We start from the raw sequence: 25,744 nt of genomic DNA, 5'->3' as shown, positions 1-25,744 counted from the left end.
GTCGCTCCGGGTCGCCCCAAAGAAGCTCCGGACCCTTTTTCTAAGTCGGAGTGACTTGTGTCGCTCCTATTAGAACGGGTCCGCAGCTTCCCTATGGAAGGCGACCTACGGCGACCTGTGAGGCGACCAGGTCGCTTCACAGGTCGCCCCAGTGTGAACGGGGACTTACACTACAGGTCCTCTTTAAAGAAATAAAATATTTTGCACTACCTATTTAAATATTGTAATCATAGATTCAAACACAAATAGAGATTACCAAAAATAATTATAGATGAAAATATATATATATAATTGTAATCATATTTATTTGTGAGTGTTCATAAAGAAACCTTTAAAAATTATACACTGTCATGTAAAATAGATCAAAGAATAAAATTGTCATTGACATGTTAACACAAGCCGACCTCACCCCTAGGAATTTGCAGTTTGAGAAGAACAACTAGGTGTGTCAGAGCCACCCATCCACAATATTTATACTGAATATTACCCAAGTATAATTTTCCGGTCTATAAATGTTTTTTTAACTTTGTGAAGGTTAAAAACAAATGTACAGCCTTGATATAAATATAAATATATAACATAATATAATATATGGTTTTAAATAACATAATTATATACAAATATGTACAGGAAATGTGTAAAACATATTAAGGCAGCTATGTATTATGACACTGATGGGATAAACCAAATATAAAAAACATTTATTGTAAAGATATAATTATGCAGAAAACATATGTCTTTTGTAAAGAAGTATGCAGAGAAAATAATAACATTAAAAGCACAGTAACACATTGAACCAATCTGATTTCAGGTTTCTCATTGCAGTGATAAATTATTTTTTGGTTGCGGTTAATGTACCCTGTATACATTCATTGCTCTTTACATGTCTTTTTTTGAATAAGCCCACAAGGTGACATTTGTATATCAAATGTGCCACCAGATACATGGCAATTACAAAGTAAATAGTGTTATGACCCCTATTTTCTGTGATTACTCACACAGCATTGATTTGATATACAATAGGAAAATCATTGTGCAGAAATTGCTGCAAGTAATACATTTATATTACAGTAGCTAATTTTTTGTAACAACATCATATTGACTGCAGTCAAATAATTGATGTTTATTTTCCACAAGAATGTAAGACCAGTTCACATTGTTTTACTAGCAGTCAAGATGCGCTTAAAAAAAAAAAAACCCTGTTGTATAGCTAGGACACTCTACTAACTTAAAGAGGAAGTAAACTCAAAAAAAAATCAGAGAAAAAAAAAGCCCTGTAAAGAGAAAGGCATAATGAGCTAGTATGCATCGCATACTAGCTCATTATGCAGTACTTACCTTAAAACGAAGCCCCCGCCTTGCCGCCACCTCAGCGACAGGACGGCGACATGTCCTGCCGTCCCGCTTCCGGGTTCGCGTCCTCCGGCCATCTGATTGGCCGGAGGCGCGATTACATCACTCCCGCGCATGCGCGCGGGAGCCGCCGTTCACGGCACTGAGCTCTGAAGGAACGGCACGGGTGGCCGTTCCCTCAGAGCGCCTGCGCCGATGACGTCATCGGCAGTTTGCGCTGTAAATATCTCCTAAACGGTGCTAGTTTGGGAGATATTTATAGCACCTATAGGTAAGCCTTAATATAGGCTTACCTATAGGTACAAGTTATACAAGAGGGTTTACAACCTCTTTAACTAAATAGCCTGATGACTAAATAGGCTGTTCGCTTTACAAACAAATTTGGACTTTGCAAGGACGTTTACCCTCAGCTTAGTGAATGAGAGGAAACTGCTGACTTTTATTATCCAATCATGTGCAAATAAAAATACATTTTTTTTCGTTATTCTTTTCCTTGCATGTAATTGGTTATTCTTTGCAAAGTGAATTTTTACCGCATTCACTAAGCTAGGGGAAAAATCCCTTGCAAAGCGGACCGCCTATTTGCCTTTAGCAAATCAACCCAATGGTCTCAATTTTCTTTCTGCATTCGTTAAATATAACTTAAATGAAAAGACCTTTTGAGGCAGGAAGCCTCCCTTATAATATTGAATATTTTTTTTCTACTGCATTCTCCAAGATATAAAGATAAAATTACATGTTAAGGGGGCCTTTAATATTCTGAATAAAATTTTAAACGCAACAATTGTTTTTGCCCACATTTTTCATGAGCTGAACTCAAAGATCTAAGAAAACTGGGATTCATCTGTGAAGAGAACACCTCTCCAAAGTGCCAGATGCCATTGAATGTGAGCATTTGCCCACTAAAGTCGGTTACGACAAACTGCAGTCAGGTCGAGACCCCGATAACAATGACGAGCATGCAGATGAGCTTCCCTGAGACAGTTTCTGACAGTTGTGCAGAAATTATTTGGTTAAGCAAACGGTTTGTTGCAGCAGCTTTCCGTGTGGCTGGTCTCAGATGATCTTGAAGGTGAAGATGCTGGATGTAGAGGTCCTGGGATGGTGTGGTTACACGTGGTCTGCGGTTGTGAGGCCGGTTGGATGTACTGCCAAATTCTCTGAAACGCCTTTGGAGACGGCTTATGGTAGAAAAATGAACATTCAATTTACTGGCAACAGCTCTGGTGGACATTCCTGCAGTCAGTATGCCAATTGCATGCTCCCTCAAAACTGGCGACATCTGTGGCATTGTGCTGTGTGATAAAACTGCACATTTTAGAGTGACCTTTTATTGTGGTCAGCCTAAGGCACACCTGTGCAATAATCATGCTGTCTAATCAGCATCTTGATATGCCACACCTGTGAGGTGTATGGATTATCTCGGCAAAGGAGAAGTGCTCACTAACACAGATTTAGACAGATTTGTGAACAATATTTGAGAGAAATAGGCCTTTTATGTGTATAGAAAAAGTCTTGGATCTTTGAGTTCAGCTCATGAAAACTGGGGGCAAAAACAAAAGTGTTGTGTTTATAATTTTGTTCAGTGTATATATATCACATATTCATAGGAACTACAGCATATTTAATGTGATGAAAGAATATGGAAATAAAGGCAGTTTAAGGTGAACCACCTTGGAATTTTAATCCTTACACAACATAACATGGAGATTCACATAGATTGTTCTTTAGATGCTGGAGGAAGTGATAATTAATGAATGGAGCCTTAAAAAATCATTTTATGATAATCTATAGCTAACCTCAGTCTATGTCAGTTTTCGGGATAGCTGGTGCTGTATGAGGATTCTAGGGGTCCATTAACGCAAACATTTACTCAAGCTGCGAATCCCAGCAGCAAGAATCTGCAGATACCTACAGCTGGGATTGACAGATGTGTGCAGATAGATGTGGCTGAGCCAGTAAAATGCAAGGGCTGTCAGCAGCCTCAGCTATTCGTGATTGTTTGCACAGGTAGCAATAACCTGTGTTGATCATGGCTGAATGCATACACAATGGGGTTGATTTACTAAAATGCCCCAGATTTTTCATTCCCTAGTTTTAGTAAATCAACCCTAATGTGTCTAGTCATGATTACCATAGGTATTGGCTGGCTGTGCGAACAGTCACAAAGAACTTCTGAAGTTCTGAGCCCACATGATGCAATTACAGGCTGTGGCGGCCACAGTTATCCACACTTAGCTTTTAATACTAGTCACAGGAATTCACAGATTAATCTGAGATTGACAGCATGTGTCTGTCTGGTGATAGGGTTATATTTGACAGAGCATCACTCAATACCAGCTGCAGCCTCCTTTTTAAAATGCACGCACAGTAAACCCTAACATTGAACTTCTCTTATTTGCTACATTTTGGTCTGTTTACACCAATTCACCATTGGAAGTGTTTTGTTATACAATACAATAAGCACAATAAAATATCCATTGATCCTGCTGCAAATCCTGTTAGCTGATCATTTTCTGTGCTCTCTGCTTGTGCTTACTGTTATCAGTTAGCATTGTTTCCAGCACTCTCTGTAAACTACAGAACATCCCACCCTTATGTATTGGAGCACCTAGGGCAGAGAGATGGCTGCTGTGAGGCCCAGGTACATCTAGCTGCAGGGTGTTGTGAAATTTAGGTGTGAACTGGGTCAAGTTCCCAGTGAATGCTGACTTGTCTGAGGCAGAGCATTCAGAGAAGATCAGTAATAAGAGATTTCCTTCTGCAAAGTGCTCTTGGCTGAGGTGGAGTGCTCTCTGCAGGTGTGCAAACATCTTGGTGCTACTCTGAAAGAGGTCTGAATGGAGATGGTGGGCAGCTTGCAGATTTACTAGTTGGGGGAGAGTGCTGCCTTTAGTGGGTCCAATTTGATAGAGTTCTAAAGTACAGTAGATACTATTGATTATGCTGGGACATGTAATTTCAGGGCATAGAAAATATGTATGGGTGTATGTAGGTATATGTATGTATAAACATGCCTGCACACACACACACACCTACCCTCTTTGCTTGTCGTTTATGGAGCTATATGTCCCATCATTTGCAGTTTATTATTATGTGAATTGCCAGATTCTGCCTACATATTGTCACCAGTTCCCTATTCATGCCCATGTATTGTTATGACAATTGTCTGGTTGTTGCCCACATATTGTCACAATTTCCCTGTTGCTGCCAACATTTTTTTTTTTTTTACACTTGGCTGTTTTTTTGCCCATAAACTATAACGATTGCCCACTTTTTACCCATGTATTGTATAAGAATGCTCATTTGTAGTCCATGGCATTCCAGGATTGCCATATTGTTCCTATGTATTGTCAAGTCACTGCTGTTAGGAGGCCATATTACTATAATCAAAAAGAGCTGTGGTGTTGGGAGACGAGCACTTGGAATTGTTTTGCATGCTACTACTACCACCAGCACTCGGGTTTCTTATTAGAGACTGCCCACACTGTCCTGTACCCTGCTATTGAAATTATCTTTTTCATATGGATATATGAACTATATTGGACATATGTGAAGTGTTTATGCACTACTATTTATTTCTAGAATATTAAAATTGCGCTGCACTTTGTTGTTTTATATTACTATAATCGCCTGTAGACCTGTCACTACCAAACCAGGTCACTCTCATCTCCATGTTGGAAGCAGTGCACTGCTATTACACCCTTAAAGCATTTGTAAAGATATATATATATATATATTTTTAAATTAAAATAACAAACATGTTATACTTACCTGCTCTGTGCAATGGTTTTGCACAGGGCGTCTCATCCCTGAGTCTCTTTTTCTAGGATACCCTGCCTGTTCTATCTGCTCTTCCTCTTATGTGTCTGCCCCTATTGCAAACCTTTTACTATGGGGGAAGACAAGTAAGCTCAATCCTGAGCCAGGCTTTGTCCATCTATTAACAAACAAAACATGGCTCAGCCCCACCTCCCGCCCTCTGCTAACAGGATTTGATTGACAGCAGCAGGAGCCACTATATATATATATATATAGATATATATATATATATATATCTATATATATTTATATATATAGATATAAAGATATATATATACTGTATAAATAAAAATCACCACCCCAGGGTATCAAATGTACTATGTGCGCCACTGCCCCTATGTAATAGGGATGAGGGGAGAGAAAGGTGTTGCTTGGTCCTAACACACTTCCTGTCCTAAGGTTGCAATGCTTTTCCTCTATAGGTACAGCATGGTGAGGCAGCGTTGGCACCCTAGGACATAAAGAGTACTACTGCCTGGATCATCAAATAAAAATAAAAGGGAAAGAACCTGAAAAAGAAATCTAATGCAGGTACCACATCTAAGGACTGACAAAATGCAATATATAAAATGTTTGTTCTTGGGTCTAAGTATATTTTTGATTCTGCACCATCAGTTATAAATACACACAGCCTCACTTATAACTGCCTATAAGAAGGCCACTTTGTGCTGCTCATAACAACCACCTATTATTCTGTCCAAATTAAAACCTGTTTTGGAGGTATAAAAATAAGAATGTGTATAAATGGTAGGCAATACAAAACATTTTGGAATAACGGGGCTTTTTGTTTTCAAAGCTCTTTTGCACTAACATATCAAATATCTGTATATGGCTGTACCCCAAAACTGTTCACCCTAAAACTATTTAAACCTGCAGGTTTCACACAATGAATACTGTACACACGGTCATATTGATTTAATCTGGAGCTCCAATATATTCCTTTTGTGCTGCATTAAACACACAATTCTTCTTTGGGCTGAATAACACAGATAGATATCCTTATTTACAATTCGTTCAGATTCTATCCCAAGAAACATAGACTTCTATTTACTTTCAATATACAATTTCTTGAACGGTTTGCAGAGACACTACCTGAATGCTGTAGCCACAAGAGAATTCAATTTTACAGCAATAAGTCATGTCCATTAACTTCTTCATCTGCTTACTGAAACTTTGGAGTCAATGCCACTGTGTTCTATATTTAGGTAACCTTTGGAAGTCTTGTGCTATGTTAGCACTCTTAAAATAAAAAAAAAATTAAAATTAAAAAAAAAAAAAAAGAATTATGTGAATAATTTTTAGCATTTTAGAATACAGCTGTGCATTGCAAATAATATCTGCAAATGTTAGCTCATAACAAATTCAAGAGATATATGAGATGTGTGAGATCAGCAGTCTATCTCCAGCGGTCTAATAAGCCCCCTGCATAGTTACAGCTATTGCTCTCCAACCAGCAACACTCTTGCTCCCTAAAAAGCAACCCCTATGCATTCTGTGTAACAAAAATTGAATACAAAAAACAAACAATGGGAGTCCCTCACAGTGATAATGCAGACCAGAGAACTTAAACCACAGATTTTATCAATAGAGGTATTTAAATGTAGCTTAAGGGGTAGCATTAAAAATACAAAATTACTTTAAATAACATGCTTGGGGCATGCCTTAAAGTAGAACTATAGGCAAAATGTTTTACATTTTGGATACAGTAAGGGAGGGTTATAACCCTTGTTGGTTTATTTTCCAGTCCATGCCCCATTGGGGAGATTTACCTTCACTTCCTGTCCCATAGCCAAAACAGAAAGTGAAAGGAAAATTCCTGCAAACTAAGGAAATTCCTTAAGGAGCCCCAGGCCGTCAGAATTAGTGTCCCCATTGGAAGATTTACCCTCTATTTCTATTCTAGGGACAACCCAAAATGTGGAATTTTCTTATACTTTCACTTTCAATGCTAATGGTAAACAGGACAAATAGAGAGGATGAATCTCCCTAATGGGGACACAAACATCAATAAAAAGTGACAGATGTTCTAATTCCTCTCCACGCTATCCAAAACTAAAGAAAACGTTTTGACTTTAGTTATACCTTAAACTCACATGTGAAGTCATACACCAGTACTATTTACTCCTATAAAAGTAAAAGAAAGAAAAAAAATATTTATTGTCAAACGTACTAGGTACACCTATGCCCCTATGTAATAGGAATCAGGAAGTGTTCTACAGTCCTGGCACACTTCCTGTCCTAGGGAAACAATGCTTATCCTCCATAGGTACAACATAATGAGTGAGCGTTGTTACCCTAGGACAGGAAGTGCTTTACTGGCAGGGCCTTTACCAGACCCATATCTAGTGACTTAGGGGGTAGTTTGGATCCTAAGGAAGAACAGGCACAAAAAAAAACATGGAGTCGCGAGAGGTTCATTTCGACTGGTGGGTGAACTGGCCAAATCTGGCCAATTAGACTCAATTAACTTATGGTCGACCTGAACCTGGAGCTCATCCCTAAAAAAAGCCAAGTCTAATAAATTTGGCCAATCAGGACCAATGTTCATCTGGCGAAGATAACAGGAGCAATAATTGCATATGCAACTGGAAAAACACACATACAGTACATGATAAATTACTATTGTCCTCAAATGTTGGCCAAACATTACCTAAATATCAGCACAGAGCTGCCCTGGTGTTAAAGTCAGAGCTGAGAATTACAATGCGATTTGAGAAGCAACACCAAACCCACCTCTAATTTACAATTTCTTTCTGTATTGATACTTATTTTCAGATAAAAAAAAAAAAAAAAAACACATGTATAATATGAATTATTACTGACACAGAACTTTTGATGAACATTTAAAGTCACTGAGGCAATACTAGCTGGACCGCATGTTATGTGCACGAGTAATCTCATAGTTCTGTAACAATAACTGGCTTCAAAAATAGAACAACTCATTTACAAGGGATTATCACAGTGTAAATGCTAAACATAAAATATAATGCACATGGTAACATCACAGTATCGATATCATTCAGGTATGTTGCAACTTTTAACTTTTGTAGTACATTATACATACTGACACAGAGCATATAAAAAGTTAAACATGATTAAAAACACTTTTCTTTAGAAACTAAAAATAAATATATAACTAGACAAAAGGACACTAAAAACATTGTGTACTTGGCATTCATATACAAAAGGCAAAGTATGTTGCCGCACTAGTCGCTCTGTAATTTTAGAACACTGTTTGAGTTGCTATGGCACCTGCCTGCTGGAATGTTGCTAATGACACTGATATTATACGGCAAAATCAAATTAGCCAAAACGCATATAGAAAAACCTAAGCAACTGCATAAATGACCAGTCTCACTGCACATGTATATAAAAATAAATGTACATATAAATCCAAAAAGGCCCATTTGTCTTTCAGGATAAATAAACATTAAATCGTCTGCATTCACAATTCATCTTCTAACTTGCTAAATGAAGTCATTCGGAATATCTCCAAACAGTTCACAAAGATGAGAACTCCTGTCAGCTCCCTCCACTGCCTGGTGATGGGATATTTCATCTTGTCCAATGCACAATGCAGGTCTTGTAGAACATCTCTGTAGCTCTCTCCATAGTGAGCTGCCCAGGTATAGAGAAAGTCAAAGGCAGGCTTCCACATCATCTGCAAATATATATCAAACTTAAAATAAGTGTCCAACATAGTAAACCTGTCATAAAAAAAAAAAATGCAAGAGCTGCCATTGCTGTTCTCCATGTAAAAAATCTGGTTTCCTTATTATGGCTTTTTACTATCTTAAGCCCCGTACACATGGGCCAAATATTGGGTGAAATCGGCTGGTTAAATGGAAACTGGTTGACATTCGGCCCGTGTGTACGGCAGTCGGTTCTATAGAAGCTGGCTGAACATCTGGCTTCTGTCGAAGGACTGAACATCTGGCTTCTGTCGAAGGACTGAACATCTGGCTTCTGTCGAAGGACTGAACATCTGGCTTCTGTCGAAGGAGCATGATCGCAAAAGGTCTGCCAATCAGCATCTGATCAGCGCTCTCAGCCAATGGCTGGAAGCTCCGCCCAGTGTGTTTTGGTGGGGTGACAGTTCCCCTGTCAGAACACAATAGCACAGCAGGGATGATTTCTGTACTAATATTGTATTACTAGTACAGGATCTCCTTCTGTGCTCTTTAGTTTTTTTTCGTTCAGTCCACTAGGTTGAACAAACAAAAAAAAACTAATAGTGTGTACTAGGCTTAAGTCACTGACCTGAAACAAGTAAACAGATCAGAAAAGTCAGAGGCAGTTTAATATGTCATATTTGTATGAGATCAGTGACTCAGACAGGGTCAGCATGGCAGCCAAGCAACTAGCAGTTTTAGGAGGTCAGTAGTTGCCCCTTGCATGACAAGTTTCCTTTAATAGAAAACATATTGCTCAATTCTACTTCACCTAACCATAGCTTTCTGCTGTACTATGTTGGTAGTAGGTGACGCAGTTGCAAAGTGTTTAAGAGCAGAAAGATTGAACCATTGTTAAAAGATTTTGTGAGCAATTCCTATCAAGCTGCCTTGTGTAGGAATTTATCTCCTCTCTCCTCTCTTTATCTCTTCTCAATGTAGGAACAGCCCTGCTGACTGGCAGGCCTCAAAAAATTTAGAACAAATGTAAAAGGTTTTGGTCAGTTTCATGAGATCATCATAGTTACAGCATTACACTCTCTCTGAGCCCACTGCAACTTTTCCCACAATGGTGATGGAGTGTGTGGGAGGATGGGCACAGGGAGCTGTTCATGCCAGGAGAACACTTTGATTATTTCTAGGGCCTATAGCTAAAAAATCAGACATGCTAGTGCTACCCAAGTCAATCTATGGATCAACTTGGGTACAATCAACCTGCCCATATGCCCATATATGGATCAAATGTTGGCCAGTCCCTGTTGAACTGGCCAAGATTCAAACTATGTATGGCTGGCTTTATTGAACTGTGCCATAAAATTCTTAGGTGTGAATAGGTGCTCCTGGTGATAGCAGTTTTACCAGACAGCAAGTATAGCCTAGGGGAAGACTAAAACCTTCATCCCTGTGTCCCTAGTGCAGATTTCCCTCACTGAAACCGTTGTCACCGTGACAGTAAGTGGGGGGAAAATCTCTCTAAAGGAGCCCCAAATAGCAGTAAAAATTCACAAGGGTGCTAGTCCTACCCTGCTATATCCAAGATAAAAATATTCGTTTTAGCTGGACTTACTGTACCCTGTAATGCAGATAGGCTGTACCATCTAAATTTAGTGCAGCTGCAATGTTTCCTGGACAATTCCCCAAAATAATTTAGTTATTACCTGGAATGTATTGCTATACCTTGTCCCTGTGCTTCCTAACACAGCACCATGTCCCTGTCTAATAGGGGAATTTCCATTAAAAGTGGAAATGTACTAAATGCTTATAGACAGGTCAGCAGTGAGGGGCCCTTGCTTTCTACAGCCCTACTGTGAGTATTAGTTTGAGCCCTGTACATTGCTTTACATCTTCCTGGAGTTCTTAGTTATGGTCATTAATAGGAGCTATGGGATGGGACTAGACTATGTTACCATGCAAATACGGAATCCACTCCAGTTAAAAACAGCAACCATGAGTTTCAGGTCACCCAATCTCTTCAATTCATGGATGTGAAAATGCAAACATTCCCTCTAATTACCTGCATAGTAAAAACATAAAACAGCATGCGATTTCCTTGGTGTACCTGTAAACTGACTTCTCCGCTTTTTCCTTGATGAGGGATTTCATAGGCTTCAATCTGTTGCTTTGTTAGTCGGGCTAGCTTCTCCGCCAGCTCCCTCCAACGTACGCCTAGCTGCACAGCGGCAGTCAGAATCACTGTGTCTTGTGTAAGACGAGCTACTAATGCTTGACAGTCCATCTTCAACAGACCCTACATACAGAATGTGAAAGTAAATATAACGTCAGCAGAAAGTAAATAGAGCCATGATGAATAGGATTACAGGATTGCAGAGCTGTGTATCACTAACATGTCTAGTAAATAAAAGCTATAGATCTCTTTTGCATGATGTAGAAAATCAGGCAGAAAACTAAAAGTGTGGGGGCAGTGTCATATTCTTGCTTTGATTTGCTAACTCCCAAAAAAATAACTAGTGTATTTCTTAGTAGCTATATATCCGAGTGCTTGTTGCTAGAGGATAGCTTTTGAAAATCCATCAAATGCAGATGTTAGGGATCGTATTGTTTTCCTGCACCTCTCCCCTGTGTGTGTAAAGGCTAGAGCAGTTGTCATATAAATAAGTCTGGGATGATACTGTATATAACTTACCGAATTGACAGCGGTTCAGTAAATAGCTTAGTTGCAACCAACAGCCAGGGAGTACACAGCTACCATCCCCAGTGGCTAATAGTCATAGTAGCCCATTGGCTACTATGGTGCCTGAGGGTGGAAGATGCCCTCTTGAGGTATTTAAAAAATAAAAAAAATATGTATGCATGTGAAGATAAACATATTCATTGCTTTTTTTTCTTTTTAGAGACTCCTACACAATCTTGCTGTGGTAGTGGAAAGGGGTTGGAATGATTAGCATTTACACTGAGTACCTGAGATCTGAAAAAGGTTAGGGTTATGTGGAAAGTAATGTTACAATAAAATTCCCTTTACTGATGCCCCCGCTTCCCTGACAACTCTGTCCACAGCTCTGGTCCCTACTAATGTACTGATGATGCTGGCAGCTTTTCTGCTACCTTTCCCTGATTTAGACTTAAAATCTCAAGAAATGTTATCTAATTTTCATATTCCTCCTATTACAGTCTGCCTGCAGAAAACTACACAGGGGAGACCAGTCAATTTGAAGAAGGACAGAAGCCAGCACTGACCGGTCTGTATTACCAGGATTTTCTTGCATAGAGGAAAATGCTGGAGTTGTTTCATGCTGGATTACTGCACAGATCAAGAAGAAATAAAGAAAGAATGCCAGAATGCAACTAAAACTACGCATATCTCATGTTTTCAGACAATATTTCTTTAGCTGCATCCTATTTTTTAGCCAAAAGTTCAACATGTGCAAGAGTGCAAGTTCTCCAAAGGGCATAGTTACTAATTTAATACATAAGCTGGAAATATTTTCAAATATCCAACTAATTTTACCTAAAATTGTAAGGCATGAAAACTTACCATAATAAGTTCATAATGAAATTTTCTCTTTTTAGAGTCAGCATGACAATCTTCTTTCAGCTTTTTCACCACAGCAGCAACTCTATCTGACTCTTTTGAAGGAAGAGTGTGAGCGATGTCATCTAGTGACAAATGGGAGTATCCAAGGGCTTCAGCTAAGTATCTCCAGTCATACACTTTGTCTGACACATTTGACAGAACTGATGAGTAGATGTATGTTAATTTTTTAAATGGCAGTGCTATCTGTTCCAAAAGCAACTTGGTTGAAAAATGAACATCTGAAAAGTCAATGACTTGCTCTTTGGAAATAATTTTTACATTTTTGCAATGAACAAGACCTACTTTCCCCCTTAAAACTCCAACGTACCACTCTTTGATTTTGGTCTGGCCAATGGCCTTAACTTTATCTTCACCAAGAAGTGCAATTGTGTCTCCTTTAAAATATTCCAAGAAGTAGTCAATCTTTTGCTGACGCAGAACAGTCTTTAAAGTCACTGCAAAGTTGTTGATCTTTAATGTTCTATCTTGGAACTTTGGATATTTGATAGTATGGATAGCTGGTAGAACAGGTGTAGACATTATTTCCTTTCGTTTTTGTATACGAGTCTGATTTTTTGGTGTGACGTGTATTTTGGGTGCAGGATTTGGAGTGCCAACTGTGAATTCTGATATAACCAATGACCTTTTAGAATCCTGGATCTGAACTAAAAAAACAAATGGGCAAACTTCTTGACCTCCTTCCAATGAAAAGGGAAATTGAGTCCGAACCATTTTGCCGGTCTTTAACTGTGGTTCCTTGATTTCGTTATTATTATCTACAGCTTTAACTGAAAAATTGGAACCGCTTGTATCAAGATTAATAAACATATCTTGCACAGGGTCAAGATGAAACTGATGTTTTCCCCAGAGCTGGAAAACTAGAGGTGGCATATTTTTTCCCCGTCTTTTGATGTCATCAACTTTAAGTTTTTCTGGAGTATAGTTGTGTCCAAAAACTGCTAAGACTGTAGTGAAGGCTGGATGGATATGTTTGGGCCCATACACTGCCACTGTTACACTTTTATGGATGTAATTAAATACAGATCTAGCTGGGCTCTGAGAAGATTTGACTACAGCTGCACATACTATGTATGTAACAGGACTCAGGATAGGTAACTTGTTTTGTAGCATGTTATTGTAAATGTAACCATTTGGAATTTTTTCAAATGGGCCATCTTTATTGTAGCTATAAAAGGTTGCAATCTCTGTCATGACTTGGCTGTACGGATCGTTCTTTACCTCAGCTGCAATTTTCATTTCCAGTAATAGAGCCTCAACTGTATTGATGTTGCTTAATGTTATTTCCAGAAAAGGACTAACAGTAGTTGACAGGTTACTGTTAAGAGAATCTGGTGGATCAAGAAAAGCTTTTAAGGAGATGTCCTGAAACTCACCAGGACCCACATGACCTTCAGGGACATGAATGGTAATGTCGGAGCTAGGAAGTTGCACAGAACCACCTTGGTGATCTACTTTGCAGACTATATGTGTGTCTGTAGCTTGTGTTTGTGCCCATCCTGGGCTTTGGCTTATAATGTCCAAATCAAGACATGATCGTGTCAGCTGCCTATGACTCAACCAGGCCATCTTATAGGCTTCCCGGTCATTTTGCAGCCATTCCAAGTCTGGAGCTAGAATCTGGTCATCAATTTTTGGTGCACTGAATTCCTTAGTATCTATGACATCCAAGTAGGAGACACTTTTAGATCTAACATATCTGATTGCTGGGGAATTTTCCAGGAAGTGATCTATATCAAGTTCATCCCCAGAACTTGATATTGAATGTTGTTTTCCTGAATGTCTAAACAGCATTAGTGGGTCCTCTTTAAGGATAGACACATTCGTTTTTGAAAATGTATTAGCTTGAACAACATCATCCAAGAAAGGGTTGGATTCAGAAAGTCCATTCCAAAAAGGGTTGGCATGCTTTGTTGTAGTCTGGGCATGGTCACTGAACACATCAGACCAGTCAATAAGAAGATCCAATTCCTTTCCTGGTTTTTCTGTACAATAAAAAATACAACAGTTAAATTACCAAACACAGAACTTTTTCAAAAATGAAAGTGTACATAAACAATGGACTCTCTTATTTGGTACTTTTTGGTCTGGTAAATATACCACTCAAAATATTGTGTTTGATAATTGCAATGAATTGATCTAGAAACCTATCAAGATAAGTTTCTGTGTTCTCTATCTATGCTGCAATGTTATCCGTCACATTGTTTCCAGGTTTCTCCTGGGAACTACAAAACACCTCTCTACTATGTTATTAGGAAGAAGATAGGGGGAGTTGTCCTTTAGTTCTGTCCTAGGATGACAACTCGTCTTCTCCATAGATACAGTATAATGAGTGAACATTGTTCCCTATGGACAGGAAGCTTGAAAAACAAACCAATGCAGCCACCACATCTAAGGACTGCTAAGCTAAATTATATTAGATTTTCTTCCTTTACTTAATTTTTAATTCATCATTTGTACTGTTTTCCTGGCATATAAATTGATCTTTATATTGGGATATACTGTATATGGGATATGCCACACCATTGTACCCTGCAAACAGTTTAAACCAAAATTACATTCCTAGGCACCAAGAGCTATTTCCCCCACATTCGAATTTCAATGTGGGCGTAGGTAGGTTGAGTTCAGAGCCAGATTATGACCAAACTGGGCCCTAGGCAGTATGACAATTCTGAGCGTGCTGCTTTAACCCTATATGCGGAAGTTTAAACTCTGTAAACCCAATTACTAAATCTTATATACTGTAAGATTTAAATATTTTTAAATCTAAAATTTTCTTCAAAGTAATGCTTGGGGATCCTGCATGAAGCTCCTTTTGCAGGCAGTTCCTGTTATGGGGCCAAACAAAGGAAAGCTGCTCAGGTGTGATGTTGAGCCTGGTGCAGGTCAAATCCATCATCCGTAGTAGTAAAACATCCAAAAGTAGGACCGCACTCAAGGCAAAATTTGAAATCAATAATATTCTTTATTCGTCATGGATAAATTCGTACAGACAGTGCATAACAGACATGTCAGGTTGACGTGTTTCACGATACAAATGATCGCTTACTCATATTGATTTCAAATTTTGCCTTGAGTGCGGTCCTACTTTTGGATATTTTTCCTGTTATGGGGCGCTCTGTCTCTGTCACACTGGCCTCAAGTGGAGATTGCAAGTGGCTGATGTGCAATATGCAGGAAAACCCTCCCTGACAAATGCAATGCAAGAATCACTGTAGTACAGGTAGACAGAAAGTGGCCACAGAACATCAGCAGGACTAAGATGCAACAAAGGATGAGAAAAAATAGAAGGCAGCAAGAATTGTATGAAAAAAGGCAGCTGTTTATAATTAACAGTGCTTTAGCCTACTTCATTAGGGTAATGCAGGAGGCAGCAGGTTGGAGTTATTGCAGAAAGAGTGACTGATAGGCTCATCAGCTATGTGCAGCGTCATTTCATGAAGGTAATTTCCTTCCATTGCGGCTTTCTTTTTGCAAGGCTCCTTTCTGCATGCTATATCATTCTGATGTTATTCCATGCTGACAGGTTGGTGTGATGAGTAGAGAATAAAACAGTGACTGCAGAGCCTCAGGTATCTAGCACTGATCTACCCAGCTACATCTTGGAGCTTCTGCACATTTATTTGAACATTCTCCTCTCAGCCTCCTCCAGAGCTTTGTCTGCATAGGTTTGAGATGTAGCATGTTCTATAGGTAATACTTAAGCCCCTTACCCACTGTTACATGCTATTACCCAATTGTACATAATATATTTTTTTGTCCCTACATTTTTAAAAAAGATGAACAATTAAAAGCTTTGGTATTTCAACAATGTTGTTATTTGTATTTACATATATATTCATCTCCAATGAAAGTATGGTGAATTCCTATTAACGACCAAATCAGTTCACCAGCTAATATTTTAAAATGTATATTTAATCAACATATTAGAGCTTTCCATTCCTATTAAACCCTAAATTGCACTTTAGATTCAATGTTCCTGACATCTTCGAGAGTTGAAGTGTGATTAGAATCTATTTTTATTGCCCCAAATGTCAGATTACCATTACAGCGGTTCCTAATCTTGGATGCCTGTACCCCCAGGGGTATGAACCAGGACATTTCGGGGTGCATGAAAAAATTAAGTAATGTTGGTAATGTGAATGTAAACAAATGTTGCTTGGATGCTAGGCCTCAAAGAGCAGGAACTGCAGTGACAACTGGACCAAGTAAAGTGGAACTTTAATCAAACCAATATGTCAGAGAACAATCCACAGAGGAACCGGCATATCTGCCAATAGCCATCAGAATCGCACATTGGTGAACATAAATTCGCCAATGCTAATGCGCATGTGCACACGGACAAGAACGGTAAAGAAGTTATAGATGCCAGTGCGCATTTAATGCGTGACAGATCCTGGTGCCCAGTGGCCTATTTAAAGCCAGCAGCAGCAACCAATAATTGTTGGATATCGTCAGCCCCCTGTGTTCCCTGTGCCTTGTATATTCGACCCAGATTGCCTTTGACCTGATTCATCTAGATTCCTGGCTCTGACCCTTGGCTTGAACTTCTGACTTGCCTCTGCTTCATCCACTGTGTTTGACCTCGGCTTGGCTCACCGACTCTATTACCAGCTTACCCTTGCATGACTTCAGCTTGTTCCAGTTCTGCTTCCTGTCTGTCTGGAACTGCTAAGGACACCTGCCCTACAGAGCATCCTACCTGTTCCTGTTGCCATCCGGTACTCAGTTCTGCAGACTATAACAACTGGTAACCTGTGCTTCTTTGGGCACTGCATCACCTGTACTAACTCCTGGGGTGTTCTGCACTTAGCCGCAAGGGGAGCCCTCTCAGCACTCTGGCCTCTGACCAGGTACGTGACACAATGAGCCGCAGAGTGTTCATTGGATCAAGTAACAAGGAACTTTACGTTAAGAAAAAAAAAAAAAGTTTGTGGCCAGGCAGGCTTAATGTACTATATGGGGTTTATTTACCAAGGGCAAATAGACTGCACTTTGCAAAGTGCAGCTGCGCTCTGCAAGTGTAGTTGCTTCAGAGCTTAGTATATTAGGTAAAGATTCTCTTTGCAAAGAATACCCAATTACATGCAAGGGAAATTTTAAAAATTGCATTTTTGCTTGCACATGATTGTATGATGGAAGTCAGTGGAGCCTCTGCTCATTTACTAAGATCAAGAGCAACTGCTCTTGCAGAGTGTAAATGCGCTTTGCAATGTGCACAGTCTATTTGCCCTTAGGAAATCAACCCTTATGTCTCTTCTGCATTTAAGTATTATTACTTGCCTGTTCATGCTGTACACTGCAGCTCAGTTCACACGTAGCTCATTGTATAACCTCAGCATCTGCCAAGATGGGTGAACTCATGAGTGCACATGTGCAAGAGTGACGTCATCTTGGCCAGGCCAAGTAGCAGAAGATTGTAACCTGGAAGAAGACCAGCCAGAGATGTCAGCTGCCATTTAGGGAGCTCCTACACTCTGCATCATCTACATCCTAACAAACAATGATCCTGGATTTCTGGCTGGAGGATAGAATTCTAATAGAACTGCTACTTATAATGATGAGAATACAGCAAGGTAAGAGGAAAGTAGGACAACATAGGTAACACTACCTTCATGGCAGCCTGATCACTCAGCCAGATGATCCCAGTGAAAGAATAAGAGATGAGGGTGGAGAGGAATGAAGAGGGAAAGAGTGGAACAGGGAAGGAGAAGGCTCACAGAAATGAGCGAGTAATGCCTCGTACACACGCATCAATAGTTGGCCGTGAATTTTCGGCCAACGTCCGATCGGCCGATTTTCGGCTTGTTAGTATGATGCTTTCGACAACCGACTCCAACTTTTCGGCCGAACAAAATCTGGTGTGCAGACTATAAAAGGCCGATTTTCCGTCAGTCAGTACAGTTTTCGGCAGACAAAAATCTGATGAGCAAGACTGGGCATGCTCAGAGAAGAAAAAACACACGGAAAGTAAACCATCACATGACATCACTTCTGAAGTTGGTTTTTGTTGGCCGAGAAAATTCGTGTGCAGTCTAGAGCACATTTCAACCAACAAAACAACACTGGACAAAAGACGGCCGATCGGTCGGCCGATAATCGTTGCGTGTGTACGAGGCATAAGAGTGCAGTTGAAGAAAAGGAGGAGATACATGCACATTGATGAGTGAGTGTAAGAGGCACATGCTCCAGATCACACACACTGGAGAAGGAATGGGACTCAGCATTAGTGCTGCACTCCAGTGCTGATCAGTACAGATTGCTTTCTCCTTCAGCCCATTAGCATGGTCAGCGTGCCACTATTAGCCATGCCCCCTACTCCACATTCTCAATGCAAATGTTTATAGCATTGTCAGTACGATACTGATTGTATATCTGTGGACATGTTTCTAGTGGTGTCAATAAGGTATTGACTTATTTGGAAGGAGAAGGGGTAAGATTTTTGTAAATGGGCTGCCAAGGGGTACGCAAGTGAAAAAAACAATGACCTAATACATTGTCAGTCTAAGAATTATCTATTTATAGTCTATTGCATTTTCTCTCTGTAATTGTGTTTCCTGCAGTTGTTCCAGTTTCCTCCCACATTTCAAAAATATTCTGGTAGGTTAATTGTCTCCTGTCTAAAGTGGCCCTAGCTTGTGTATGTATGCATGTGAGGTAGGGACCTTAGATTGTAAGCTCCATGATGGCAGGAACTGATGTGAATGTACAATATACGTATGTAAAGGACTGCAGAATTGTTGGCACTGTATAAACACCTATAATAAATAAATAAATATGCCTGGAACCTCCCCACTTTCATACCAGTGATTTTGCCCTGTGCATGCTCATCTCATCTGCCACTGACAGCAACCTGTGTTACTCTGTAGTAATCTACAAGCTTACAGAAACTTCAACGGTATAATTTAGAAGTTCATCTTTTTATCTTACTTACATTACAATATTCTTTGTTACCTGTGCTTTCCCACTATTGCAACAAGTAATAAAAATGGTTAGAAGATATTCCATAACAATATAAACATACTGTCCCAGAACAACAGGTGACATTTATTGTGGATGACCAGGTTCTATTCTGACAGATTTATAAAAAGGCCCCCTGCCATAGCCATGCCTTTACTGGCTTTATGGTGGCCCTCAATGCGGTAATAATGCTAGTTAATAGCTTTAATCTACTTTTCCAACCAAATAAATAGGCACTTTCATGAAAACCTGTAAAAGACATCTGTCTCTTAAAGTTTAAGGGGGTGAGGAAATTTGATTTGTGTGGCTTTTAATTATAAAAAAAATGGTGGAATTTATCAGTTCAGTAAATGCTATTTCGTATTCAGAAAAAAAAATGTTTCATTAAAAAGAGCAGAGTTCAAAATTGTATGCTTCCACAACTTGGCAGTCCCTACTATTCTGTACATGAAGCAATTACGTTTTGTTTCAAAGCAATTTTCTGCAAGTGTAGTTGACTTCCATGCACAAAAATTTGTCACTGACTGCAAGCTAAGCACAATCATTTTAGGCTCAATTAAGTAAACTTTAACGGTCATTAATTTCAGCAAAGAAAGCCAAAGAGATCTAAACATAACAATGATAAAGCTAAAAAAAAAAAAAAATAATCATTATGCCAAATAACACATTTTAACAAGGGGAATTCGATTTTCTGTCGGTGAAGTTGGTCATGGAAGCATGTAGAGTGATCCCTGTGTTGCCTAATTAAGACTGCTGATGAAGTTGTCTTGAGTGTAAAAATAGACCGTATATTAGGTGCCAGAAATGTATGTACTTTGTTGATTGTACTAGCACAGGAAGCCAGGCAATGCTGTGGGGTTCCTATGCCAATGCAAAAAAGATTTTTAAAAGTACAGCAGGGGGAGAAATTTTTCATAAAATGTCAAAGGAGCATGGAAAATACACAAAGTCCTTTAAAGTACAGTTTTTTTCTGGTGTGGTCTCAGATTCAGTGTATTTTTAATTTTGAATCTGTCTTTTAGACTAGGAGCATGGGTTCCTCAGACGTATTGTTAGATGCTGAACTACCACCATCGTGCTCGTTTTGTTCTTTTACAAAAAAAAAATAATAAATACGTAAAAATATCTTTTAATACCACCACGAAAGCACAAAAGCTCCAGCCCATTATTTTAGAAAAATGTCTTGCTGTGAAAAAAAAAAAAAAAAAATAACACATTAATTATTGACAGATCTGACAGCAAGTAGGGTCTGCTGCCCTCAAATCAAGACCCTAGTAATATAAAAAGTAATATGTATATAGTAATAGTAATATGAACATAACATATGGAGCACAAAAAATGTACCCCACCACTGCAGATCACAGAAATAAAGCATGGTTTTCTAACTGATCCTTTGACTACTCTCAACCCACTTTTTTATTTAGTCTCCTCCATCTCCCCATTATTGACTGTCATGTCCCTACTGGCCAGGGTTATAGAGTGCACGGAGCATTATGGGTGGGAGCAAAAAATTCACTCACTGCAAATTTACTCAAAATTCATGTTTGAGATGAATTTGAATACTGAAAATTCACAGCAAATGCATTTCCGGGGGAATTCAAATTTTATCCTTAATCACAAACATAAAAGTTTTTTTACAGTAAATACGAATAAATTAGATGCAAGAGCTCTGCATTGCAAGGGAACAAGTGACATCACACTCAAAAAAAAATAAAAATAAAATAGTACAGCAGTTCAGCTCAAGCTATTACTGCAAAGGTACCAAAGCTGTAACCTTGTATGTTGATTTCCTTACCAGTGTCCTTGAAGTGGTTACATATACCCAGAGAAGTGAATAGCCTCAGATGACGCACAGAGATTTATAAAATCCTCCTGCATATGTTGTACTTGTTTATCTGCAGTCTCCTCTTCTCTACATGGGTTCAAAGTGCAGAGGTCATAGAGTTTGTTTTAGATTTCAGAAAACAGGGAGGGGGGTGGGGTGTTAGTTACCCCGTGCAGAGCTCGGTGAGAAGAGATTAAAACTAGCTGGAGGGAAAACACATCCCCTTCACACAGCACACAGAGACAGAGCTAAGGCTGTCAATCACAGGCTGTATGCTGGAGCTCCCTCCCCTGTCACCTTTTTATCTCTTGGTGTCAGGAAAACGTGTCAGAAGTGACTCATGCTGAGGAACAAGGCATCAAAGACAAATGAGACTTATGGGGTTTATTTACTAAAGCTAGAGAGGGCAAAAATAGTCACCATTCTGCAGAGAAAACAACCAGGTTCCAGGTTTTACTGCTAAAGCTTCATTACACAAGGTGAGGTTAGAAGCTAATTGGTTTCTCTGCAGAATTGTGACACATTTTGCCCTCTCTAGCTTAAGAAAAAATAAACCCCTTAGCGTTCTGTATTTACAAAAGGAAAAGAAAATGTATAAAGGGGTATGCATTGTTCATATTTTATGTCTGAGGTTTACAACCACTTTAAAAAATGTAAGAAATCAACATATGATTGACTCCTACTCCTAGCTGCTACCCTTTAAAAATACTAAGCTGTAGTGAATGTCCTGTCAGCCATGTATCATGCTTAAAGAGATCCCATTGCCAGACCATTCATTTCAACAACAATTTTTGCATAAGTTTATATGTGCATTTAACATATTTTTGCATTTTATTGACCTGTAAAAGCCCAACAGCTATATAAAAGGCTATGCATGGAGGTGAAGGTAGGGGTGGAGAAGCTGGGCAAGCACAGAGAGTAATTTGTCACTCTCAAAGAGGAGAAGGCTATGACATGCAAGGAGAGATTATTCTGGATTTTTCTGGAGTAGTCATATTCCTTAGCAATTTCAACGTCACATTGCAAGCGAATAAAACCTATTTTATGGAAAGGAAAATGCTCAAATAAGCAATTAAAATACTCAAAGTTTCTATGTTTTTATCTGCACTTATTTTAAGTTGGTGACAGGCTGCCATTGAAACTCAACTCAAGTTTTAGAAACAATGGCACCATTGTTTTGTGACCACAGGGCAGGCATTTCACAGTTGTTTTTGTGTATATACCATGCTGATAGTAGAAGCCAAGATTAAACTGAAACTGCAGTGACACAACATAGCTTAAAAAACATCTGCATAGAACAGTAGGCACCATAAGGTGCCTGCATATTCATCTTATTTTACTAGCTGCTCCCCTAAATAATTTGAACATATGAATACCTTTTCACTTACCATGTGGCATTGACCAGGGCCTTTAATAGATCACAAATGCATCAAGAAGTTTACTGCAGGGTGTATGAGTAAATATAAACTCCTTCAACCAAAAAGCTGGTGCTTACTTTGGAGACACAATGGGGATCTAAAAGTTTTTCTTTGCAATGGTTGTCTATAGGGTGTCACTCCAAAACATGAAAAGTTTTATAAAAACATTCTTTAAAGGCAGCCTTTCTCAACCTTTTCAACACAGAGGAACTCTTGAAATAACTTTCTAGTTTCAGGGAACCCCTACTAAAATAATTTTATTTACTGTTCAACGCATGATACATTAGTGTGATAGTCATTGGGAAGAATTGCCCCCCTTACAGAGAGCTAAAAAGAACCATGGTGTCAGTGGGAACTTATTCGAGAGGCAAAAATTGCTCATTGCTCAAGGAACCCCTAGCAACCTCTGGAGAAACCATAGTTGAGAATCCCTGCCATAAAAGATTATTGGTGTAATGCCACCCCTAGCAACCTCTTGAGTAACCCTTGGTTTACACGGAACCCTGGTTGAGTAACTCTGTTTTAAGTTGTTACTAAAGCAAACATGGTTAAATTCAACTTTGTTGTTGACAGTAATAAATAACTACAGGCGGCTCCTGGGTTACAAAGAAGATAGGGTCTGTAGGTTGGTTAATATGTAAAATGTACAGTGCCTTGCGAAAGTATTCGGCCCCCTTAAACTTTGCGACCTTTTGCCACATTTCAGGCTTCAAACATAAAGATATAAAACTGTAATTTTTTTGTGAAGAATCAACAACAAGTGGGACACAATCATGAAGTGGAACGAAAATTATTGGATATTTCAAACTTTGTTAACAAATAAAAAACTGAAAAATTGGGCGTGCAAAATTATTCAGCCCCTTTACTTTCAGTGCAGAAAACTCTCTCCAGAAGTTCAGTGAGGATCTCTGAATGATCCAATGTTGACCTAAATGACTAATGATGATAAATAGAATCCACCTGTGTGTAATCAAGTCTCCGTATAAATGCACCTGCACTCTGATAGTCTCAGAGGTCTGTTTAAAGCGCAGAGAGCATCATGAAGAACAAGGAACACACCAGGCAGGTCCGAGATACTGTTGTGGAGAAGTTTAAAGCCAGGTTTGGATACAAAAAGATTTCCCAAGCTTTAAACATCCCATCTGTGGAAAGAACTGAAAACTGCTGTTCACAAACGCTCTCCATCCAACCTCACTGAGCTCGAGCTGTTTTGCAAGGAGGAATGGGCAAAAATTTCAGTCTCTCGATGTGCAAAACTGAAAGAGACATACCCCAAGCGACTTACTGCAGTAATCGCAGCAAAAGGTAGAGCTACAAAGTATTAACTTAAGGGGGCTGAATAATTTTGCACGCCCAATTTTTCCGTTTTTTATTTGTTAAAAAGTTTGAAATATCCAATAAATTTCGTTCCACTTCATGATTGTGTCCCACTTGTTTTATATCTTTATGTTTGAAGCCTGAAATGTGGCAAAAAGGTTGCAAAGTTCAAGGGGGTCAAATACTTTCGCAAGGCACTGTATATGTAAGTTGGAACAGGTAAATTTTTTAAGTATAACTCCAGCCAAAAAAAAATTTATATTTTTTTTTGGATAGCATATGGAAGGGTTAAATCCCTGTAACATGTGTTTTGCTATCTGAGCCCCTGTTCAGATTGCCCTTCACTTTCTGTCCCTGTGACAATTGGATTTTGAAAAATTTGGTTGTCGTGGAAACAAGGATTGGTGATAAAGCTTCAGAGGAGACACCTTTTTCCCATAATAACTCTTGCAGGAGTGAATTTCCCTTCCTAGGGGGAGATTTCCTCTCACTTCCTGTTGTCTCCCTCTGTTTGTATGTAGGAGTCATTTGAGGGTTGGATGTTTGTAACTCGGGGACTGCCTGTACACTGATTGTACCTGTATTTGTATATTACTTAACACATTATCCAATATAATGATTTGTTTCTTTAAAAGGAGCAAATCAGTTTTATAATATTACCAGCACTCTATTTTTACAAAGCTGCCAGTTGGTATAATTGTAAATGATGCATTTCCTACATTATGGTGAATTTTACGGCTGAGAACAGAACAGAACAGAACGGACAGAACCAATATAAAGGCAACTAATATAGAGTGGCATTGATGCAAGCAGTTTTCTATGTCACATTTTCACTAACTGTATCCAATCCATATTAAATTTTAGATTGTAGTATTATGGATGCTGGCAAAGAAAGAGCTGACAAAAGTTCTCTGCACTAAATAAATCATAAGGGCTGGAATGTTGTTATACTGCAGTGCAAATTCATTCCAACCTTTTTAGTTAATCATTTGTTAATAAGAACGCTCCAAGAAGAGGTTTGAAGTCCACTTACAAAAATATAATTGCGTTTAAATATATTTACTAAAAGAAGTTAATAATTAAAACACAGTGGGGAATGTTTATGAAACATAGGCTGTAGTTGGACATATTTGTACATTTAGACCCGGTCCACACCAGCGCGACTTATCAGGCGACTTGTCAGCCTGACAAGTCGCGCTTCCTCGCAGTCCATTGACCGCTACAGGACCCGTTCTAATAGGAGCAACACAAGTACTATTACTGTACTACTTCGGGGCGACTTCGGAGCGACTTGCATAGACTTCCATTATGTGAAGTCCATGCAAGTTGCTCCGAAGTCGTGGTGCATGGGTATGCACAAGTTGCCCCCGAAGTAGTACAGAGTCGTGTCGCCCCAGTGTGAACCGACTCTTAAAGTGAACATGTTGTCAAGTTATGGACAAAATGAAAAATCTCTACTTGACCACTGTAGCTGCAGGTACCTCTTCAGGTGGAGTGGGATGGTGGTTCATGCCGCCATGGGCTTTGGTATGGGATGTCTGATTATGTATGGTGGTTATGTAGTTTGGTCTGTGTGGGGGCATGGATCAGATGGTTTGGATTGTGTTGGGTATGTATATTGATTGTGGGGGTGACTCCTGGTTGGGGATGATTTATATGGGATGTGATTTAATGAGTTTTTGAAAGTTGGTATGCTAATTTTGATGGAGTTGGAGTGATGTGGAGGCTGTAGTTTGTGAGGTGGCCATTATTGGGCTGTATTAGATTGTGTTAGTGTGCTGCAAGGGAGGAGTAAAGTGGTGTGGATGTGAGTGTGAGTTTGTGCGTG

The 25,744-nt window shown here is 39.2% G+C and overlaps 1 protein-coding gene across 1 annotated transcript in view; it reads right to left on the bottom strand.

Annotated features, from left to right (window-relative positions):
• Positions 1 to 7,924: 7,924 nt before the first annotated feature.
• The window catches only part of MACC1 (MET transcriptional regulator MACC1), a 65,246-nt gene continuing 47,426 nt past the window's right edge, over positions 7,925 to 25,744 (bottom strand). Inside the window, exons 3-5 of the mRNA XM_082259642.1 lie at positions 12,340 to 14,381; positions 10,906 to 11,094; positions 7,925 to 8,836 (exon numbers count right to left, since the gene is read on the bottom strand). Of these exons, the coding sequence (XP_082115768.1) occupies positions 8,621 to 8,836; positions 10,906 to 11,094; positions 12,340 to 14,381 (2,447 nt within the window). The 3' untranslated portion in view covers positions 7,925 to 8,620. The remainder of the gene's footprint in view (positions 8,837 to 10,905; positions 11,095 to 12,339; positions 14,382 to 25,744) is intronic.

Source organism: Pelophylax lessonae (assembly GCF_965119305.1).
Source record: "Pelophylax lessonae genome assembly, chromosome: 5".
Taxonomy (NCBI): domain Eukaryota; kingdom Metazoa; phylum Chordata; class Amphibia; order Anura; family Ranidae; genus Pelophylax; species Pelophylax lessonae.
This window is presented reverse-complemented; position numbering and strand designations above follow the sequence as displayed.